Consider the following 24,173-nt stretch of genomic DNA (forward strand, 5'->3'; position numbering starts at 1 on the left):
CTCTTTACGGTAAAGTGAGACTTTAGCTAAAGTTCGTTGCAGAGTCGTTTCAAGGATCTCACTTTATAAAGTGGCACTTTAGCTCCTATAGTCTCGATCATGCATTGAAATTTTGAGTGTTGGCAATGAACGCTGCGAAAAAGTGAAGAAAAACATGACACACGATATTAAATGCGTACTTGTTTACATCATAGAGGTACCTCTATGGTTTACATGTTTCTGGCGACTGGGTTTTCGTGTTGTATTTTGCTAAGGTTTTATTAAGCTGCATTTTCTCGTTTTCTCGTATTATGTGCAAATGTAAATGAATACTGCGTCATTGAAAGCTTATCCCCACTAGCTTTTTTGTACGTTAATGACTGAGTTGGCTGAATAAAAGCTCACTTTTAATTAGCTTACGCATTGGTAATGCCCTTCGATGTTTTCAGCGAAGTAAATATTTAAATGCTGATATTTTCACGTCATTTTATGATCATTTTCTATGATTAACTGCATACGGTTGTTTGGACTACATGTTAGTCGAAGTTTGGTGGTGTACGTTCATTGAAGGTGGGTGAAATAGTGAAATTCTCTCGCGTTAACTTGAAACTGTACCAATTAATTTGAAGATTTACCGATCAGAGGTTGCCTCAGTTGGACGCATATTTTGATTGAGGTATGGGTGTTTGTTGAATTCTTTTGTGCTTACCAATATTTTAATTCTTGGAATGTTGACCTAAGGGGTTATATATATTAGAGAAATGTACTTTCAATAATACCTACATCATCAAAACCAATGAATGAATGGCCACGCAATGAAACATTTGTGTTTGTGTGAAATGTGAAAATGGATTTATATCAATAAATATCTCTTTGTCTACTTCAAATGCTGTCTCGACATGTGAATACCTAACCCGAGTATCCATTCACGAATTTCGTAGTAAAAAATTTCAATGAAGTCTGTGATGCTGTGTAAATAAAATTTCATAACAATCCTACATCCTCGAGAAACATTGCTTTGCTGCAGATAATATGATTATGAAGGAAAGTGTGTTTTACTTTTTATTGCTGCCTTTCATGACGAGATCTTATATCATCATCATAAACATTCAAATGCATAGACGAAAAACGAATCAGAAACTCGACTCTATAGTTTCAAAATCGCATAAACATGTTAAACGCGATATGGAGGCATACGGCAAGAGTACATTAAGCAAATATTGAATGAAAACGCTTAAAATGCAATGCAAGGTATACAAGGCATTTGGCTGGCCAAACGACATGAAAATCAAGTCTTTGCGTACGAAGGCTATTGACGCCAATGTAAACAGAATTTTGCTATCAAATTCAAATATCTTAGGAAAATTCTGGAACATAAACGCATAAAAAACCTTAGAACTTAACAATTAGCTTGTATACAAAATCAACATAACTTATGCCAACCTTTCCAACCACTTACTGTGTTGTAATTATCACAATACCGATAGAGTTAAACTTCAAAATATAAATAATGGATCATCTCCATCAATACCGACTCGATATATTTTCAGGGAAAAGAAATATATTACGTGTGTGGTTATTTCCTAAAACACGCCAGTCTGCTGCTGTGTTCTCACCAAAAAATTAGTTACCTACTATTAATTTCCGTAACCCAAATATCTTCATATTTCAACTTCAATAACAGCCGGTGCCGCCATATTTATTTATCCGTAAAGGACACTTTAGCCCTAAAGTGAGCTCCGGTTGGGCACTTTACGGTAAAGTGACGATTCGGCCATTTTCCCTCTAAAGTGGCGTTTATGAAACGGAAAAAGCAGACTTTAGCCCGGCTAAAGTATACTTTAGCCTATAGTGCCGTCTATGAATCGCACCCTAAGGCCACTTTCATTGAAGTTCGAAATTGGAATACCGTATGCTCTTAGCAAGTACGGTCGATTGAAATTCGCTCTGTCCGTGGTTTTTGTGTGGGTGAAAAGTAAACAAAAACCCTTGTTGCCGTGGCACCCTACCACGTAAACAATAAGTTAATCGGAAACCCGTGAGATCGGTCAGTGGCGGCGCTTGTATACACGCGTGTTAGCAACTGCACACCCAAACATTAATGAATTATGAAATAAAACTATTTATTCCTTTGCGAAGAGAAAGATAAAAATCCTGTCCACTGAGGGATATGAAGTTCCAAACGCTATTGCTATCTTCTTGGCGAATTCACCGCTCTGCAAGTGTGCGATCCCGTGGCATCGCGCCGGCCGCAAATTCGGTCTATGCGATTGCTTGTTGGTGCTCGGGTGAGAGGGGGGGAGGGGGGAGCATCCCATGTTCAAATGGGTCTTGGGAGCAGGCTAAACACGACGCGAGTGCGCACGCGCATATTTGGTGAGTAACTCGCAGGTTATGTAGCGGTGTAGCTGCCACTGACACTACCAGCGCTCAGGATCCTAGTCCGTCAATGCATTCAATGCCATTTAGCAGCATTCATTTGAACTTCATACCTTTTTTCATCATAGTGTATCTTCTCCAATGCATACCCTGGGCATATAACTTCCAGCCGCCGCTGAGATCGGTCATGATCATGTTGGAGGGAGCATTTTGGTTGCCAAGTGATTTTTTTCATCTTTCGTGAGTTTCGGTGAATCATTTGATGAAATTAAATGAATCTACTGTGTAATATTTGTCCGCGTAACTTTGAAATAACCGTCGTATCGGGTGGAAAGAATAACTTGCAGCTGGGGATAGAAGAGCCTCATTTTCAACGGGATCGATCGTGGCGCCAGGAGACTTTTCAGACCACTTCGGCGTCAGTGGCATCCGCAGCTCGCGGCCACGAGGTCCTCCAGAACCTTTAGTGTGCAGTGGTTGGCGACGCAAGCGAGCAAGGTGAGAGGGTGCAGGGCGGACGGGGTGCAGGCCGGTGGAGGTGCGGATCGCGGCCGTCCGAGGCGCCGCAGCGCGCGCAGAAGGGCAGCGTGGCTCGTGGTCTCCACTTCACCTTCAGGGGCACAGCCACCCGCGCACTGCCCGCTGTTGAATCCCCTGTGGTGAAGGAAAACCATTAGCACTACTTCTTTTTATAGATCAGTCAGAGTGACATAAAGACGACTACTACTCGAGCGCTCTCATGGACCTATATTGAGGATGCGTCATTTTATCATTGAAGCAATTTCCTTTATTTGTCTTAAATGCAATGATCGTAAGTAGTATTCAGTAATCATCATGTGATAAGTAAACAATCGATGACATAGCAGGGAATTGTGTTCGGGAGAGTCCAAACCCGGGGAGGAAATTTTTTGAAAGACAGGATACTAAATAGAGGGTTTTAAACTAATTTAAATATTTTTCACAATCGAAAAACTTCATTTTTCAAAGGAAATATTTCGGAAATTAATGATAAAATGTTGCTCCATAAAATTGCGCGATGTTTTTAATACTTTTTTGGTCTATTTTCCGAGTCAGCGCTGTTCAATTTAAATGTTGAGCATTCGTCCTAGCTTATTTATAACCTTACTGCGAGAGCATTTCTTTAAATGCGTGTTTGCATCAGTTCTGGTGGATCATATAGTATTTTATCACATATGAAGCGTGATATTTACCATTTCCGCGGCGTTGCACACTTGCCTTGGCGAAGCGATCCACTTGCTGAGGCGCAGCGCTCCGAAGTCCACCCACAAGTCTCGCAATCCGCACCCACTGCTGTTTCCCGCCGTCTCCAGTGGTGGGATTGTTGCACTATTGCGTCTCCCTCTCGTGGTAACTCCCTCAATCACGCTGCGCCAGCGCCGACGCAGCACACCCAGCGGAGCTGTGAGGAAACCGAGATATCTTATGGCCTTTCTTAGCGGACTACGCAGCTGTGCGCAGGACCGGATTTGCCCAAAGTTACGCAATGGGCACCTATCCATTGAGCGCCCCTCCTCACTTGAGCCCAGCCCCCCCCCCCCCGATTTTTATGATAAGGCATAGCCACTCACATGTGGTTCGGAAAAAAGGAGTAAACAGATATCGATGGCTAAGTTCTAACGACACGTATCTCAAAAACAGCAGGAGAGCAAAAGAACGATTAATATTTTTGATTGTACACTGAAATGAAAAACCAAAAGTTCATAAAATTGAAAAGGAAACATTCATTTACAAACAAAGAGTTGTTTTTTGCTTGTATTTAATTTTTTAATGTTATTACACTTTGTTTAAGATACCTGTCTCAAACCGGCCGAATTTGAGATACGTGTTGTTAGAAATTAGCCATCGATATATTGCTGACAGCATAAGTTTATGCTTGGATTTTTACGCAGAGAAAACATAGACAGTTCAATTTTTAAAAATCTTGGAGTATAGCTACATTAAATAGTTAAACTGTTATTAATTGGACGCGTAGCACGCATATTGGTTACTAGCTCTCACCTGTCCATCCGCCAAAAATCGGGAGAGAGGGTTTATATTCTCCATTATATGCACACGTTTCCTCGCCACCTGTGTGGTAGTGCACGAGACGCGTTTTTTAAGCGTAGTTCCCCAGTTGGTCTACTCCACGGTCTGTTTTACTCGTAAATCAGGTCTATTGAGCTTCATCTTATTTCTTCTTCCACCCTTATCTTCTTCTTCTTCTACATTCCCCTGAGTCGATGTAAATTGTTGTAACAGCGATACATTATCTGTTTCGTCGTTGATGTCGGTATATTCTTCGCTTGAAAGTTCAACGTTTGAACACGACTTGACACGACGGCTTGACAACTGATGCATGCCATTGAACAAAATAAGCCCACTTTTAACTAATTTTTTAACTACACCCTCTCTTGCAGTTGCTAAAAATTTAACAAAGGCGTTAAGGAGACGGGCATATAGTATGGATTGGCTCCAGTGCATAATGAATTAATTTCCAGCCTCATTCTTCTGGATCTAGTTTATTGCCAAGTCACACTTGAACCGGTAATACAATCGATAGAAATATCGCTGAGCAGAAGCTGAGGTTTAAGGAAGATAAGCAAATTGCAAACGTTTTTTATTACGTGATTGTTTAGCAAAGGATGAGTGCAGGTGATTTTTGTTGGAGCTCCATAGGCTGAAAGAAATAAGCGAATTCTGTGAGCGATTGGAGTGTTAAAAATTTGTATGACTCGTTTTGAGGCAAACTGCCGATGAAAAAAACTGCAATACCCAATTGTAGCTAGGACTTGAAAGACCGAGGTCTAACAGCAGTCGTAATACTAGGACAAATATTTACATGCTGATTTCATATTTTCTAAATTTAACCGTTTATCTTTTAACTAATTTTCTCTAAATCATGAGTCAACGACCGCTGAACATATTTTTATATCTACAAACATGCGACTTGGTGGAGGATAATGAGAATTATCGATGGCTAACGATTGGATATCATCTCGGATGATTGCTTCCGCAGCTTCCGGGATCTTAAGTCACCCTTCCTATCTTGATTTAATTGTTCATGATGATTATCAATTAAGCATATATATGTTAATTTTCCGGGTTTCTCAATGATAATAACCTTATTACCATAAACCGTATGAATTTCAGTTGAACACTTCTATTATCAAGATATGAATTTCTGCAAACATTTTTTAATTCTTCCAGTGCAGTCTGACAGTCGTCACTACTCTCGATGTAGGCAAATATTTCTTCCATGGCCAATTTCAATGCTTCATCTCGAGGACAACCAGTTTTACTTCCATTGAGCGGTTTTAAAAAAGAAACTGCTATCATGACGTTAACTAGCCTCAGCAGCTACTAAATTATGTTTAAACCTCATGCGAGCGATGATATTTTTTGGATAATGATCAGAACGAATTATAATGAGCTATATATACAACAGATTCTTCGAATGAAAGTATAGTAACTTATCAAATTCTAAGCCAATATTTCTCAGCTCGTTTTCTTTCTGTTCTTCATTCCGTTCATTGCCGCAAAAGAAGGAATGATCCTCTTCATGATGTCTTTCCACTGAAGCAAAAGTACTACTCCAGTGTAGTTTTTCCGACTTTGCACATGTTTTTCCACTGATTTCTGACTTTTTTTGGTAGTAAATGAACTACTTCTTTCAGCACTTGCATCAGTCAACGTCTTTGAGCCACGATCAGCAGTAACATCTCACTTGCAGGCAAGGTTACTTTACAGATGAAGCCATACCCGAAAATTTCTAAGAACTAAATATAGCACAAACTTTAACGTATAGTTCTAGCCACGGTCTTAGGGTTCTAGCTCTGACCAAATGTTTTCACTAAGAGGGAATGTTTAAAACTAAACCCTCTGTCCCGATTGTTGGCGGACGGACAGGTGAGAGCTAGTAACCAATATGCGTGCTACGCGTCCAATAATGTCCGGAGAGCGCAACAATATAGTCATGCATATTACGGAGAATGCAGCTCCAGCTAACTTTCGTACGGCTTTTTCTCAGAAACGGTAAATCTTACAGAAAAAAGTGAAATGACAATTTTGTAGATAATGTTTTGATCTACAATAATGGTCTGTGTATTTTTTAGTAGAAAACCAACCGTTTGGCCAAAAAATGCAAAAAACTCATTTTTGTGACCTTTGACCTTGAATAAAATTTTTTGCACACACGGGATCGATGGGGACTTTTCAGTATTTCATCAGGGTGGTATCCTTAACGTTTATGGAAATTTTCAGCTTGTTGGGAATTTATACAAGGATACCCCTATTTTATGAGTTAATTTGACCGGGCTATTATGAAACTTAAACACTTTATTTAAACAATGTATAAAGAAAGGCTAAAGGCCGGGACACAATGAACGTTAACGTGAGACGCGAGCCGTTAACGGGAATCGGTAAAAATATGGCGGAAGGGAAAGCTTATTAAAGGAACACAACCACCGTTTACAGAGAGTACGCAAACGCGAGAGATGGGCAACTTTCATCTCTTCCCGTGTCCCGTACACGGAAATCCAATCACAGCGATACAGCATTGTTTTGCGCCCATTGCTGAATATAGCAGTTGTTGTTGTCGTGCAACGTGAGCTGAAGAGAAGTCAGTTAAGGTAAGCCATTACTTAATTTAATTTACGTGCATACTATCCTCGTCGATTTCGAGCATTCTTCAAAACTCTTCCTACACACAAACGAAAAGACTGAAGACCGCAAACAAAACCACTGCGCGGGCGTTAGTCAATTTTCTTTCCGGCCACGGGAACGTCAATTGTGACCGCACGGTGGCGTTCCCCGTCTCACGTTCTCCCGGATCCCGTATACCGTCTCACTTTAGCGTTGATTGTGTCCCAGCCTTAAGAGTGCATCTGCAGATCTGCAGAAGAGGCAAACCAGACGGAACCCACACAATAAGCCTGCTGACGGCGGTGCCCTTCGAGTCGTCTCCTGAACAGATCATTGCCGGTTGCCTAACAGAAGGCGCCCCTTGGAGAGAGAGACGCCCTTAGGCACGTGCCTATTTTGTAAAAACGGCCCTGGCAGTGCGTTGGAGTCATTTTAATGATGAAGCTGAAGGGGCAGACTAATTACTTCGTTTTATCTATTTCTGAAGTTCTGTTTTCGAAGCCAGCGCCGACGCAGTACGGCCTCAGCTGCTGAAACAAACGAAAGCTGAAATGTGGTGGGCTATACATTGGAGATTTTCTACCACGAAGGTGAAGGGGCACACGATTTTTCATTATAATGGAACTTCGTTACCGATACAGGCATTTTAAAATCAATTTTGGAGATGATTGCGTTGGCTCACGTCTGCAAGAAGCAAACAAAAATATATTTTACTCTCATTGAATGCTACTCTAGATTTTACTGAAGCAGGAAAGAGTGCTCTGGAATGTTGATTACGAATGCATTTATAGCTGATGTTAACTTGTAGAACGCATAAACATATGTTTCTGTGTCAGAAGGGTTTAAACAGGCTTCGTTGTAGATGACTAACATTGAATTAAATGAAGAAGTATTCGTGCTCATTTCGTTGGATACATGCATCAGCTGTTCACTAATGCTTTTTTGTGAGGGACACTTGTGATGTGTTCCGTAATGAATGGTGAAGTAATGTGAAAAGTATTTATAAACTTACAATTAACCGCATTTACTTAAAAAGCTTGTCAATGGTAGTATTCAAACCTGTGATGAACATAGTATTAGCAGTCTGAAAAGTATATTATGCCTACTTTCGACCTGAAGCGTAAATTCATTTTTGTCCCGCTGTAGTTTTGACTTCGATTTTGCTTCACCACCAATTGTTTAGCTCCTCGGCGAAGGTTTCTTTCGTTTGGTCTTTGCAATTCGCTCCCAAGAACGAAAATACCGAAAATTATGCGATTTTGATTCTACTTTCTATTGCCATTCTTGGCGTATAAGGGAAGGAGTATCTTCCTCTCGAGCGATCGTATATAGTCTCTTTTGATTGCGTCATTTTAATTGTAAACGTGCACTATCAGCTTAAAATGTGGGGTGTGTAGAGTGAACATTTGTAAACAATATTTTGTCCATAAAATATAAAAAAAGTCAGTTGAGAAAATACGGATGTGATAATATCAAGTTTTAGATTCGGGAAATTTTTGAACATGGCCTCCTTATCTACCCTGGAAATTTCAAGATGTTAGCGTACATTTTAGGCAGATTATCTGTCACCAGAAAGGACCAATCGAGCAGCAGATAGGCGACCGCATAAGCCGTGAAAACATTTAAGTAAACTTGATTCTCATTTTATGATATCTGTAAGGGAACTTTTCCGTTGATCAGGAAAATTCTGCCCTTGTTTGACTTGATTTTTTTGAGTCAATATTACCTTGTCGTCCAAGTGTTGGGCCGTCGTGGGTCAAGACGATCAGAGCCGGCTCTTTGCCCCTGGAGTTCTTTCCGCTGACCCTGCGATCGAACTTGACCCTTTGGAGGGAGGCGGGGGGTCGCCCATCGCCCGTCACCACGTCCACGAGGAAACCGAGGTTGGGCCTCCGCGCCGTCAGCCAGTCTTCCACGGCCGCGCGGACGTTGACCACGTGCCAGCTGCGTGCACCGGAAGCAGGAGTCGCCATTGTTGTTGCGGCGGCCACGTGCTGGACCGCCAGTAGTCGGTGCGAGTCTACGGGGAAAGCGGAGGCATCGCTTCGTGACAGACGCTGGTATACGCGGACCTGGGGAAGAACATCGTGTTGATGGGTGAACGAAATCACGTCTACAGTCACCACGGCGAAACATGTCCGATGGCATCTTCAAAAGGGGACGGGTGGGGCCTTGCGTACACAATCCCCAATGGCTGTGTCCATTCAACGCCTCATCCCCCTGACACATATTGTCACCTTCGACCTGTGTCCGAATTCGTTAGGACGCAAGGATCCAAGGATAGGCAACGAGGCGAGGATCAAAGGCGTAGAATAGTGACCCGAAATGGGAAAAGCCGGGCAAAAGTTCAAACTGACCTTTTTGAGATAGGTACTTGACACTTAGCGTAAATACTCATTACCGTAAACACGGCCCACTTGAGCCCAAACTTTGAAACCTTAGACATTATTTTCAAAAATGGGCACAACAAATTGTTTTCTTCGGAATGCTCATTTTATATACTCAAAGTATAATTAATTATGAATACTTTAACATGCAAAATGCATTGCGTGTGACGTAGTTCATACTTTTATTTTTTTAATTTTATTTGGGCTCAAGTTGACCTTAAGATTGGGTTACTTGCCCCCAGGCCATAATTCTAACAGGAACAACCGTTTGAAGATAGTTTAGGTACAAATAGAGCAACAGTTATTAAAATAATTAATTTATAATCATCCCGTAACCTTCAAAAAGTAAATTTTAAAGATAAATTGTTATTAAAACATAATTTTAAAATATTAATTTCAAAAATGCACCTGCAACACTGTAAAGATATTGTACAAACAAAAGTAGGTATATTTGCGTATAGCAATGTTTAGAATTCAGTAAAAGAAAACAAACTTCTTTTTATTGATTTTGGGGGTTCAGTTTTCATCAAATCTTCAAACCCTTCAAATTCATCTTCAAATCTGTATGACAAGACATCCTTGTTTTTGGGCAACTTCCAAGCTTAGATCGTGGGCTCCATGCAGTCGACTCTCACACATTCTGCTCCTATAGCAAGTATGATTATTGGATAATCTTTCTCGTTCCATATTTTACCAGAACTAAATTGCCTATTTCTATGTCATCTTTCGTCTCAGATTCTCTCGTCTCAGGAGATTATATGCTCCTCATCACTATTTTAGAGGCTGATTTCGCTGTCGCCTCCTGATCTTAAACTGTTTGCGTCATTTTCTTCTGATGCAGAGTCTTCCAACGTTTTTGTTTCTTTGTCGAATGTTGGCCTTGGTTTTTCATAGCGCTTGACTTCAGGACCTTTTTCCTGATGGGTGCTGTTTTACACAGAGGCACTGGTAGGGAAGAAGTTAGGCACTCTTACACTTTATCCAGGTGATACTTGGAGTTACTTTCTTATAAGTACTGTGAGGTGTAACACACTCACCTCTCTTCTCTTGCAGTCATTGAAGAAATGCATTCTCAATCATAGACAAGTCTGCATTTGCCTTGGATTCTTATTGATTTGGCAAATGGCTGGATGACTGCTAATTTTCGGGTTCTCCAGCCGTGTCTGTCGTTTATGGTTGACAACAGTTTCGAAAGCCATCCTGCTTTCGTCATCAGGTCGAAGGCGAGAAGTTTTCGAGTCATGGAATCACCGCGCCGAAGGCGCGAACTCTGCAGCTGTACCGGTGAGCGATAGCTCACCCTAACCAGCCAGTTGACATAGTGATAATCGTAATGGCGTGTGTGTTTTGATTTTTTGCCGTCTCATATAGCAATGGCCGATCTACCCCTGTGCGCTTATTGGTCAGTACTCTCTTCCACACGTTGTTGATTGGGTAGCCACTGTCCCTGTTAATGTTTTGTGAATTTCAATTGCTTCCCTGATTTGCCTTGGGTAGTCGCCACTCTCTTTTACCACTATCTTCGCTTTTTCCAAAAATCGTATGTTGGTGAAACATGCCGAGGAATGGCGAAAAGGATGAAGGAGCATGTGAGAGCCACTAATAAAAAAACAACTGCACTTGTCAGCCATGTTAAAATATTTCTTGGAGTGTAGGTCAACGTTGACCTACACTCCAAGAAATATTTTAACATGTATTTAACTTGTCAGCCATTGCAGAGCATGCTTGGAGTGAGGCGGGCCATAAAATTGATTTCGAAAAAGCGAAGATACTTAGTGGCAAAAGAGAGTCGCTACTACCCTCGGCAAATCAGGGAAGCGATTGAAATTCACAAAACGCAAAATATTATCAGGGACAAAGGCTACCCAATCAGCAACGTATGGAAGAGAGTGCTGACCAATCAGCGCCCAAGGGGAGATCGGCCAGAATATCGGCTATATAAGACGGCAAAAAAATGTCAACTTGCTGGTTGGGGTGAATTATTTCACCGGTACAGCTGCAACGCGCCTGCGTCGCACCAATAGGGTGGTTTCCTATTATTTTTTTATTGCCTATATCGGAAGATTATTACTCCTGGAGTACGTATTTCACGCTTTTAGGTTTTTAAATGACGATATCTATTTTTCGCGATTAAATGAAAAGTGAAACTTTTCAAGCGCGCGAAAACGCGACGCGTAAGTATGAATGCCGGAAAATCTCTCCGTACGACGTATTTCTGGTTCCCGCTGCCGCCCTGTGAGGAGACCTTGAGGCGAGTTGAGCGCTGATACGACGCAGGCTGCTAGCGGGTAGCTGAGTACCCTGCTGGATGATCTTTCGATTTAGGCAATAAAAAAATAATAGGAATCCACCCTATTGTAAAGGAAAATGACACAATGTGTTGAAACCATGGTCGATCGTTGAGTTGTGGAATTAAAAAGTGTGAAGTTTACCATTTGTGTTCTTTCATCACAGATATATCGAACTTCCACTAAATCAAGCCTGAAACGATTTTATACCTCATTTACCGCAGTGCATTCCATCCGCTAAACTGAATTTCGCTCCGGCTTTTTCCCTGAAATTTGACTCCTGTTTCGGTAGTCCTGTCGCGTCCGCGTTATCACATTGTCTGCATCCGTCCTCGTCGGCTCTTGATGCCGTGAAGTTAAGGGAAGCACGTTGCTTCATGTGCCAGCCGACCAAATTTTCACCGAACCGGCCCCATCAGTTTAAGTGGGTCTCATGGGTGTCTATACATATATCTATCATTGAAAACAATAGTACGAAGCTAAGTACGCGGCCGCGTAGGGCGCTAAGCCTGAAACGAAGGCCTAAGCGCTCAGTACTATGTTCAGCACACGAATATTACAGAAGAGGATCCTCAATGATCCCTCTAAATGTGCTGTCACCCACCGTGAATTCAAATGGGTTTACAAAAACCGCCACTCGTGTCGCTGACGGACAAAGTGATCCGAATTTCACGGTGAAATAAAGAATAATTATTATAAGAATAAGAATTAGGGGTGTTAACCGAAATTTGTATACTTGATGATGTGATCTATCGATTCATTACTTTTCAATGTTATTCCTCGCAATTAAAATCATTATGCTGCAAAATATTGGAATAAATTGGATCGAATTGCACTCATCACCGCTCCGCGGACATTTTGAGAAACATTAAAATGCGACCGAAGTGGCAACAGAAATCAGCCTTCAATGGGATGGAATTGGGCCTCCTCTATGGAGTCTCCTTGGTTCAGCAATAACCACAGAAAGACGTCAAAGGTTGAGGGGGGTGTAATGCTTATCGCTTACACTAGAAAAGGATCTATGTCTAGATCCAATTTTACTTGATAAATGATAAAACACAAGCGGTCGTTTACGGAAAATTAGCGGAGTCGTGCATTGCTGATACGGGGGAGAGAATTTCACGCATGCTCTCCCCTATCAGCAATCAATCAATGTTTGCATCAAAGTGAAAAATGTCATAAAGTAATTGTACATGAATATAATGAATGTATTTATATTGTTGCGAAAGATTTCTTGGAATTCACGCTTCGTATCTCTGCTGAAGTATATCTCTGGCTGATCATTAGATAATCTATCATTAGCAGAGCGTTGACTTCTAGTTTTCGTTCAGTCTTCGTTTACCACTTCTATTTTAAGTCCATTCCTTAGATATCGTATCTCGAAATCTTTGGAATGCGAATATTTTTTTTAAAAGATCTGTCTTGCTCCTATTGCAAGTCATTTTATCGTCAATCATCATCAGCTCTCACGCCGAAGTGAGTCACCGGCGTGGGAGTCACTGCCGCGGTGAATCACGCCAGCAGGCGAGAAGACGTGCACAGATGACGTCATTCATCAAGATTTCATTGTCTCTCAAACACTTCATCTACGTCTACATGATACCCTACGAGCCACCTCTCGGGTGTCTGGCAGGGCGTGATCAATCACCAGCATGCAGCATGCAATTGGACTCCCACATGCATACCACACGGTACAAAAAACGTTACGCATACTAGCAAATTATACTATCGCATTTATTCATTGACAAAACTTGCCAATTACTCCTTTTGGTTTTCTGCCGATAAAGCTATAACACACAATACATGCTGTTAGCATGTTCAGAAACATGCATTAAGGTATACATGAGGTAGTAGGCTACAATACAAGTAATCTAATCTATTTGTGAGCTCTAACTCTGCCCTTGAGTTTATCTAATAGGTTTAGTCTATTTTTTTCTACGGTCTGACAGAGATTCCCATGCGGTCAGATTTTTATAAAAGGTCAATTACACTAACAAGACTGTCGTAACGACTTTTCACGTCCCTGGCAGCTTTTCTTTGCGCGCGTTCTGTTTTTTTATCCCAATTCATGAGATTTCCAAACACTGGTAGCGTATTCTAAATGGGTTCTAACGAGGCAAAAGTAGCTAATTTCTCTCACTTTATCGTTGAACTTTTCTAATATTCTATTAACAAAACCCAATTTACGATTAGCTTGGCCAGTTACTTCCCGAATATGTTTATTCCACGATAAGTCATTAATGAATCCAACTAATAGATATTTCACGGATTCTACACTCTCTAATTAGGTTCGCTGAAAGATATAGCAACGTTTTGGAGCGTTATTTTTTCTAGAAATTCATTACTACGCATTAAAAAAAATTTAATTCTAACTGCCATGCATCTCACTATGCTAGATTGCAGCAAGGTCGTTCGTTAGTTCATTCCTATCTCTACTGCAAGGGTTTTAAACTGCGGAGTCGTCTGTAAATAATCGTAGCTTACTGTGCGCTATTTCACCAATGTCGTTTTTATAAAGAAGGAATAGCAATAGAATAGAATAGAAAAGCAATATAAGGCCCATTACAACACCCTGAGGGACGCCAGAAGTGATTCCAACCTCGTCGAAGACTGCACCGTCTAACACCGCTCTTTGCACGCAGTCGCTCAAAAGTTCACTTATCCAGGAAGTGACATTTTCATCCAGGCCGTGAGATTTCAGTTTTTATCAATATTCAGCTTTATCAAATGCTTTTAGTAATCGATAAAAATCGCATCTATTGGAATATTGCCCTCTCCGGAGACCAAAATATCACGGGTGAAAAGCGCTAACCGCTTTTCGCATGATCTACTTTTCCGGAGTCCATGTTGAGTTCACACTAACAAGTTTTGTGCGTCTAGGTATTTCATTACTTGCAATTAGATGACTACAATATGCTCAAGGACTTTGCATGAGATGGACACTAAAGATACCGGCGTGTAACTAGATGGCTGTTCCTTGTCTCCACTTCTGAATTTTGGCGTTACATTATCAATATTCCTGTCATTAAACACGTGTTGCTTGATGGAATTACTGAATATTAGCTGTAATTAGGGGGCAATTTCTGAGGCTATATACGCGAGAAGGGATTTTGTCTGGAACAGGTGATTTATTTGTCCTGAGCGATTTCAATATATTTTCTATTCCGTGCGTGCTAACGTCAATAGGCGGCATCTTTCGTATCATCAACTTTCTCGGATGAGTTCTCAGAAGGCTCTGTAAACACGCTCTTGAAGTAGGAATTTTATAAGCTGGCTTTATCGGAACTGTTTTTTCTTAGCAATCTTCTATTATCGTTTCATAGCGAACGAATGGTACATCTTTTACCTTGAACTTCCCTAACATAAGAATAAATGCTTTTGGGTTATCTCAAAACTGCTATATAAGTGTTTTTCTTTCAAACTTCGTGAATTTATTCCTGAAGGGTTGCTTCGTGGCGGCTTTAGACAACTTATATTTTTTAATTATTAACTTTCGTTCATTAGTGGATAAATAAGTGCTGACTTTTATTCATTTCAGCATGGCACGCTCTCTGTCCCCTTAATGATTTTCCCCACCATACCATTTCGGTTCGCTACCTTCTTTTATTGTTTTACTAGGGATTTAGCTATTTATTCCAGAAGTTACGAGCGAAAGAAAAGCTTTCCGAGTATGTACTCTCTTCACTTAAATTTATTATTGATTCATGAAACGAGGGGAAAGCATTTTTCATATGAATCTTAGACCCATTTGAATCGGCTCTTTTAAAAATGAAAACTTTCCGTTCTTTTTTAAAACTTTCAGCAGTATTTAGAGAAAAGTTATCAGTTACTACTCTACGATCACTTATTACTTCGACGGTGCTCATATGATGATGTACATTTGTAGCTAGTAAGTCAAGAATAATTTCTCCTCTGTTAGGTACGTACGCAATTTGAAACAATGCATTTGATGTAAAAGTGAGCAATTACGCCTCGCAAATCACTTTATCTCTCCCACCAGAATCGCTCGTACCGAGACTTATCGGTAGGACCAGCTTACCGACACCAACAATCGTCGTTACGGTGTACAGAATTCCGCCCCAGGAATGGAACTATACGTCTCCCACTCGATAGAAAGTACGTTGAAATCTTTACCTAATGTCCCCAATATTGTGAAAATTCACATAACTGCCATAAGATAATTAAGGCTAATTCGGAATTACTTAAAATATAGTAACGCAAGGTTTGTTGGTACTATGTGTTACGTATCATAGAGTCGCTTTAATAATAGTATGCAAGTTCCTCGTTGACAACAATGATAAACTATGATAAAATGTGGAAAATAAAAATCATGATAATAGTGTGGAAATTACCATTTGTGTTTTATCATGGATATGGCAATATTCCACTAAATCAAGCCTGAAACGATTTTATACATTTTAAACAATTCATAACTTTTGAGCTATCTACGCCCACGAAGTGTTGTGCAAGCCACCACCATGGTGCGTATCACGGATTGATTCCACGCCAGGCTATTTCGCCCAATGTTTGTGCGGCGTCCAATAGGGTAGTTTCCTTCATCAGAGAAAACGAAAGGCATTGATTGAGATTCGTTACCCACCATTAGTGTATTCATTGTATACAAATTATTTGGTTTTGGAAATACCGGTTTAGACGAATGGCAAGGGTCAATTTTATCCTCATTTGAAAAAGGCCAGATTGGCGCCCATGCGATGCCACTCCACGTGACGTCACTGGGACCTAGTTTCTATACGAGTAGATAGGAGTTTTACATCGTCTGAGATTACCAATGCATCCATGAGGCACAGAGCTCAGGGAAACATGTCTTAATGATGAGCTATTAAAACTGCCTTAGGTCGAAAAGTTTTCTTCGTTTGATAAGGTATTAATAATCCTTATTTAAGCCAAGCGTTACCAGCTAGCATGGTACTCTGCTACCTGCTAGCATCCTGCTTCGCATCAGCGCTCAAGAGCCTCGCCCCAAGGTCACCTCACTTGCGGCAGCGGAAACCAGAACGACATCACACGGAGTTTTCCCGGCATTCATACTTATCCGTCGCGTTTTCGCCTGCTTGAAAATTTTCGATTTTCATTTAATCGCGAAAAATAGATATCGTCATTTAAAAATCTAAAATACGTACTCCAGGAGTAATAATCTTTCGATTTAGGCAATAAAAAATAATAGGAAACCACCCTATTGAGAGATTTTCCTTGAATGTACCCAAATGCATAGCAACATTGAACCATTCATAAATCGTATGCTAGTCACGTGACTCAATGCAATGCTACCATGATACGCTCGATGTTTGTTGGGACCGAAGTTGTGACGCCTTCCCGCCTATTCTAATCCTTACTCTGAGGACAAGAGTCGAAAAGATATTAGTCATTTGATTTTAATCATGACATCCGCCCGCGAAAGTTTTAAAGATGAAAGATGAATCACAACCGTATGCTTGTGTGTGAACCGTGTTGGGTAGCGTCATTCTCCTCTTTTCTCTATGTCAATAATATTGGTGAAATAGTAGACGGTAACCTTCGATTAGTTGCAAACGACGCTGAAGGTTACAGGGAAATCCGTTGCAGTAAAGATGGGGATGAACTAACTAACGACCATATCGCCATCCAAACATTATGCGATACGTCGCGGCTAGTGTTTCATTTGAGAAAAATTCATTGTAATGAATTTCTGGAAAAAATACCTCCAAACAACAGAGATATTTCATTCAGGATACCCAATTAGAGACTAAGGAATACGTCAGAAATGAGTAGACCTAGCGATTGACTCCGTTAATACTTTAATCGAGACACTGTTGCTATTACTAATAGTACGAGGAAAGAATAACATTTTAAATCTTGCAGTCTATTTTCTTTTATTCCTTCTCTAGATCGCGTCTGCTATAGTACGAAGGTAAATGAAGGATATTTTTCCCGTCGCCTGTGAAGAAATCTTCTCCGAATTTATTTATTAAACTTAGCCCATACATTCATCTACGTTCCTGTTAAGATTCCTATTCGAACTCGCCTAACATTTTGGAATCGCTGCAATTTTTATCTACACTCTAGCAGCATACTCCAAGTGAGGCTTAGCCAGAGTAAGCTATCCTATCTCTTTCACCTTTCTTTGGAATTTACCCATAGTTCTTTTTTCTTTCGCAAATTCCAATTTACGGTTTGCTCTCCTACTTCATACTTCGCGTTGTTTACCCCACGAGAGATTCCGAAAAATGTTAACCCCATAAGTATTTTACGAATTCAGCATTCAGTATTTGGATCTCGTTAGCGGTGTAACTTCTCCTAGAAGATATATCCTTTTCCCAAAATTCATCTACATACACTATCTAGGATTTAATTCCAATTCCGAAGTACTCGCTATTCGTTTATGACAGCGAAGCCCATTTCTAATGTCAATGTATCGCAGTTGACATCACTTTCTCTGACGCAACGACATAACATGCGTAGTGGCGTATTTTGGTCGTAACCGCGTTGGTAACGTCTTTAATGCGAAGAAGGAACAAAGGAGGAGGACCTATAGCACTCCCTTGTGGCATACCTGAGGTAACTTGAAAAGTATCCGAGCCAATTCCATCCAATATACCCTCTGCTCGCGATCGTTGAAGAAATCCTTGGCAAATCCCATCACGATCTCATCTATACCGTATGCTTCCAATCTTTGAATCAGCTATGAACCTTTTCCCTACCGTACACGTATATATACGTGTGGACGTTTCCTGACCCGGGAGACCACGGGCGTATATGTACGTGTGAGATTTTCCCGGTCAAGAAAACGAAACCCGTATATATACGTTTTCTAGCTCTCCCCCTTTCAGGACCGGTTGCTACACTCCGTAGCAAAGATATCATGTTAAAATGCCAAAAAATTGACGATTTTCGCGCAACAACTAAGGCGCTAGCCGCGAATAATATACCGCACTACAGCTACCAGCTGAAAGAGGACAAGAAGCAGCATTTCATCATCAAAGGGCTTCCCGTAGACTCACCACCGGAGCTAATCAAACACGAGCTACAGTCAAAGGGAGTGAACACGGATCACATCCACCAACTGCACTCTTCACGTCTATCTCCGGACGAGAATAGAATAAGAAGCCAGATGCGACAGAATGATCCGCAAGCCAAACTCCCACAAATTCCTCTCAGGCCGCTGCCTATGTTCCAGATCCGCTTAGACAGACCTGATCAGAAAAAGGCACTTAACAACATCAGCAGTATGTTAGGGCTAAGCGCCAAAGTCATTCCCTATCGACCAGCTCAGGGGCCAATCCAATGCCGACGCTGCCAGGCTTTCGGCCACTCCCACAAAGCCTGCAACCTCGAAGTTCGGTGTTTCAAATGCGCCGGCAACCACCGCGGCACCGAATGTACAAAACCTAGGGACGAGCCGGGTAAATGTGCTAACTGCTCCGGAGCGCACATTGCAACGTACCGGGGTTGCCCCAAGCACAAAGAACTTGCGCTTATGTTAAGGCTCAAAAATTCACCGCCAGGCGAAACCACCGAAGCTCCACCACTGGATGATACTCACTTTCCTCCGCCCCCCACGACCAACGCCTGGACCAGACGCTCCACCACCACCCGCCCCAATGCCACCGCAGAACAGTCTCCGGAACCCCAGTCTATGCCAGCTCAATCATCTACCTCAACTTCATCTTCCAATCCAGCCACATCTCCTACAGCAGCCCCGGCCCCCACTCCAGCTCCATCAGTTCCACCGAACCCCGCTCCGACGGCAAGTAATGCACACCGTAACCAACGACCGCCACGACCTGGCCCAACGCAACCACCACGACAAAGCCAGCCAACTCCGGCACCGACCACCTCGAGCGAGTCATGGAAAAGTCAGCTAAAGTCCTGGCTCTCCGGCCTAATCCGCAAAATAATCAATCCCCAAAAGGGGAAGAGCAGAATGGACATCCTCATCGAGGAAGTCATAGCCGGCGCCATGGTTCTACTTAATGGCCTATAAAACTAGAGCCCTTAACCACATCAAAATCCTATCATGGAATATCTGCAGCCTGAAGCCCAAAAAGGGCGAATTGTTGCACCTAATTCAGGCCAACCAACCGGACATCATCCTAATACAGGAAACCTGGCTCAAACCAAATGACCCGTTCAGTATACCACACTACTCCTTACGACGCAAGGAACGGAAGGAAGGGAACGGCGGGGGAGTACTGATAGCATTCAAAAATCTCTCATAGAAACCCCGCTAAACACCGCAGCTACCGAAACTCTAGAGCTAATTGGATCCAAATTCCACTTCTACTGGCGAACTGCATGTCTGGAGTGCGTACCTGCCTCCAAAAGAGCACAGGATTAAGAAGAAGGACTTGGACGCCTTAAAACATTCACTCACAACCACCTCTGTCGTGGCAGGTGACTTCAACTGCAAGCATGTAGCATGGGGTTGCAAAACCACAACTCCCAGAGGCCGAGACCTTCACCACGCGGAGCTCACTTTCCCTTTTACTGTTCTTCCACCACCGAACCCCACCCACATCGCCGCAAACCCCAGTCACCCATCCGATATTCTCGATCTGTTTCTTACTCACAACTTATCTCCGTTTCTACTTCCCACAACTCTTCCTCAAATGTCCTCAGATCACCTCCCAATACTGCTCACCCTACCCCTCTCTCATCCCTCAATCATACCTCCTCCCGTGATAAACTGGGATAAATTCGTAGCCTCCGCTTCCAAAATCATCCTACCCGATCCGCGATCCAGCACGAGTACGAGCGACATCGAAGACCACGTATCGCTGCTGACCTCAAGCCTCAACGCTTGTATAGATGAAGCCTCATTCACCCCGAGGCCGAAACCATCAGCTGATCTGTCACTCCCCCCTGCCATCCTCCATTTGATGAAACGGAGAAATAACGCTCTACTCTGTTGGCGCAGAACAAATAACCCAGTCACTCGAAATCTCTACCAGGCACTTAGAAATCGTGTGACTTCTGCAATCCGGACGCACCGCCAAAAAACCTGGGATGACAGAATTAAAGACCTCAGTGTAAAAGACAACTCCGTATGGCAGCTGGCACGGTCCCTGAAGAATCGGAAAACACCATCACCACCGGTGCAATTTGGCAACGTGCTCGCAGTCACGGACGCCCAGAAGGCCGAACAGTTTGCCAAACAACTGGCGGAAACCTTCCAAGACACCACCAACTCCGATGCAGCGGAATAATGCAATACCTCATCAGCTTCTCTCAGACTCTGCCCCACTCCTCCATTCCCGCCGGTCTCTCCTCCGAACTGGACTTCATAATACATAAGTTACCGAAGAAGAAAGCGCCCGGACCCGACAAGTTCTCCAACCAACTGGCAAAGCAACTACCTCCCAACTTTCGCCTGTTCCTCCGTCATTTGCTGAACACCTGCTACAAATTATCAAAACTGCCGTGGAAATCAGCCAAAGTCATTCATCTGCCGAAATCAGGAAAATCCCCGAAAGATCCTGATAATTACCGCCCGATCAGTCTGCTATCAACTTTTGGCAAAATTCTAGAAAAAACTGTCCTGAATCGGCTACTTCCCGAGCTAACGGACAACAAAGTCATCCGGGACGAACAGACGGGCTTCAAGAAGGCGCACTCCACAACCCATCAGATCACCAGAATGGTGGAAAGCCTTCTATTCAGCTTCAACATAAAGAAGTATGTGGTTGGCGTCTACCTCGATCAATCCAAGGCATTCGACCGTGTCTGGCACGAAGGACTAATCCATAAACTTTCCTCCTCACCTATCTCCACCTATCCAAATTAATTCAATCATACCTCTCTGACCGAACCTTCTTCTCCATAGTTAACCACTCCCAATCCGTACTGCACCCATCTCTTCCGGCGTACCGCAAGGATCCATACTGTCCCCCACCCTCTTCAACATCTATATAAATGACCTGCCATCCCATCCCCAAACCGAAACATACCTCTATGCCGACGACCTTGCAATCCTCTCGAAGTCCTTCGATCCAGACACGGCCGCAGAACACATCCAGGATCACCTCGATGACATCGAGGACTGGATGACATCTTGGAAACTCCAACTTAACCCGAAGAAGAGCCAGGTAATCCAGTTCGCCAGGAAGAAGAAAAAATCGCTTTCTTCCCCAATTTACTACGGGAGTACACGAATCAACCGTAGTTCCACAGTAAAATTCCTCGGGGTAACCCTGGACGAAAAACTGACGTGGCAAGCAAATACCACGGCTTCCACTGCAAAGGCTAAAGGCGCGGTTGCGGCCATATATTCTTTGCTCAAAAGTCCCCACATAGCTCTGGAAACGAAGAAAATCCTCTACACAGCCATGATCAGACCGATCATTACCTACGGATACCCCGCCTGGGGCTCCATCGCCAAGACCCACCTAAACAGGCTTGAAGTCCTTCAGAACCGGGCTCTGAGAACAATCACAGGCGCACCATGGTTCGTCCGCAACACTTACATTCACAACAACTTACAAATCAAAACAATACCTGACTTCCTACACGACATTGCCACAGCCTTCGAAGACTCCCTACATCGAACACAAAACGAACTTCTCACACCAATCTGGACATACCAAGACAACCCACACTTTAAGTACCACCGACCTAGAAGAGCCCTTACACAACCCACACAATAAAACACTAAATGACCACATAAAAACATAACCGCCGAACACAAAAAACATGCCGAACACCGATTACCAGCTTTAGCTGAAGATCGTGACTTTGACTGCTCACACAGTCACCAAAAATGCGATGCGATGCGATCCCCTTTCAGGACGGTCGTGGGTTTAGGTCGCCTTTGTCTCGGGACCCAACGATTCGAGGTTTAGGATTAACCCTCCGAATCCGGGAGCAGGTACCCGGACCCTTCGTATTTCATAACCCCTCTCAGCGGTAAGGGACAGCGGTCATACAATTGTTTATAGAGTCAATTTTCGAAATAAATATTTGTTCATTTCTCAAGAAATATAAACTAAGAATTGAATTGTTTGTCTTTTGAGCAGCGTTTAGAATTTTTAAACGAAATTCTACGACAAATATTAACTTATATCTCGAGTTATGTATAAACATCAACATGGAAATTGTTGCTGCGTTAAATGCTTTGATAATGGCCTTAGAACTTCGTTTAAAATTTGACAATGCTCAGATAAAAATGAGGAATTATATTCTATGTCTGTAATTTACGTGCAAGCAACAATTATCCATTTGCTAAATACATATAAGCAATACATAAGTTGACCGCGAACTAATGCCGCAGGTATGGTCGTAAACCCGGAAAGGAGGGAGCACAACTACTCTCGGAGTCCGAGATAATGCGGAGTCCCACCGTGGAGGGGTCGAAAAAGGTTCAGCGAGACCCTTCTTAACGAATGCCCTCCAAAAATGCTCCGTACCACGAGAAAGAAGAGTCTCTTGGGGCTCGGTACAGCAGTCAAGCTAAGACGAAAACTCCGCGGTCTCGAAAGGGTGAATACGGAACCTAATCGATAATCTGAAGTCTAAACAAGCTGAGGTGCACTTGAACAACTGAAGGTGGTTAAGATATCGTGAGCAATGAGTGTTGGCTAGGCTTCAGAAGATCTTTCTCTTCTAAATCCGGGCTATTCTTTTGCTAACAGATTTTGGCTACCTAGACGGCTCACTATTGAACATAAAATAGTTTCTTCCAAGATTTTGCAAGAAATGGAAGTGAGTGAAGTTGGTATTTAATTACTAGATTTTTCTCTATCCCCACCAGTAAATATAGGCGTAACGTTCGCTGTTATTCTAATATTTAGGGACATTTTTTCTGTTGGGAAATTTTTCGTACACTTTATTTAGATATGCCGTTATATTTTTAGCTGGTTCCTCATTAACGCGAGCTGGAATGAAATCAGTGCCTGAAATTTTTTTTTGGATTAATGGATATGAGTTGCGATATGAGATATAATTTTTTTCTTGAAATGCATATAGATGGGCATTGGCACTACTTGTTTTTTTTATACGTGTACATTTTTTTTATTTTAGCGGGTACAGTTCTTTATCATTTTAGAGCTTTACCATTGAGGGCACATAAGAGGTATTTACAATTACTATCATCGCCATCAATAGAAAAGGCTTCTGGGAGAAATATTGTTGGGTTTAGAGTAAGTATATACTTACTCTATGGTTGTACTCACCAGGTAGTAGGGCGTTGTGCCGTTGGTGGCGTGGTGTTCGCGTGGCGGCGGTGCTGCAGTCATCGTTCGGTGCAAATGGAGTTCTGCCTCAAGCACATGGTCACCAGCGGATAGGCCGTTCAGATCAAAATCCATCATGGCGACGGGCGCAGCCACCGACGCGTTGTTATTCTCTGCTCGAACACCACGAGGCCGGTTTTTGGGAAAATATTTGTGATTAGCTGAAAGTCGCTGAGCATGAGATTAAGGGCACTGAAATCAATTGCGGCGTTCAAAGAAAGTATATGTTCGTGGGAGACGTCGGTTAATTGACAGAAAAACTAGTGCAAAGTTTG

General features: G+C 42.4%; 1 protein-coding gene across 1 annotated transcript; it reads right to left on the reverse strand.

The window, feature by feature from the left end:
* Window positions 1-2,777: 2,777 nt before the first annotated feature.
* Window positions 2,778-18,311, reverse strand: LOC124161470 (bone morphogenetic protein 8A-like). The gene is made up of 4 exons (XM_046537792.1): window positions 18,225-18,311; window positions 8,726-9,071; window positions 3,595-3,778; window positions 2,778-3,012 (listed from the first exon to the last, which is right to left on the reverse strand). The coding sequence occupies exons 1-4, from the start codon at window positions 18,309-18,311 to the stop codon at window positions 2,778-2,780; spliced, it is 852 nt and encodes a 283-aa protein (XP_046393748.1).
* Between the last annotated feature and the right edge of the window lie 5,862 nt (window positions 18,312-24,173).

This window comes from Ischnura elegans, chromosome 6 (genome assembly GCF_921293095.1).
Source record: "Ischnura elegans chromosome 6, ioIscEleg1.1, whole genome shotgun sequence".
Taxonomy (NCBI): Eukaryota; Metazoa; Arthropoda; class Insecta; order Odonata; family Coenagrionidae; genus Ischnura; species Ischnura elegans.

What these genes read in the sequence shown, in the direction of transcription:
- LOC124161470 (XM_046537792.1), bottom strand. Translation starts at nt 18,311, where the DNA reads ATGGGATTTGCCAAGGATTTCTTCAACGATCGCGAGCAGAGGGTATAT. An exon ending in TACTTTTCAAGTTACCTCAG is followed by an intron (nt 9,072 to 18,224) that starts GTATGCCACAAG and finishes GTTCTTCCCCAG; the next exon opens with GTCCGCGTATACCAGCGTCT. An exon ending in AAGTGGATCGCTTCGCCAAG is followed by an intron (nt 3,013 to 3,594) that starts GCAAGTGTGCAA and finishes CCTTCACCACAG; the next exon opens with GGGATTCAACAGCGGGCAGT.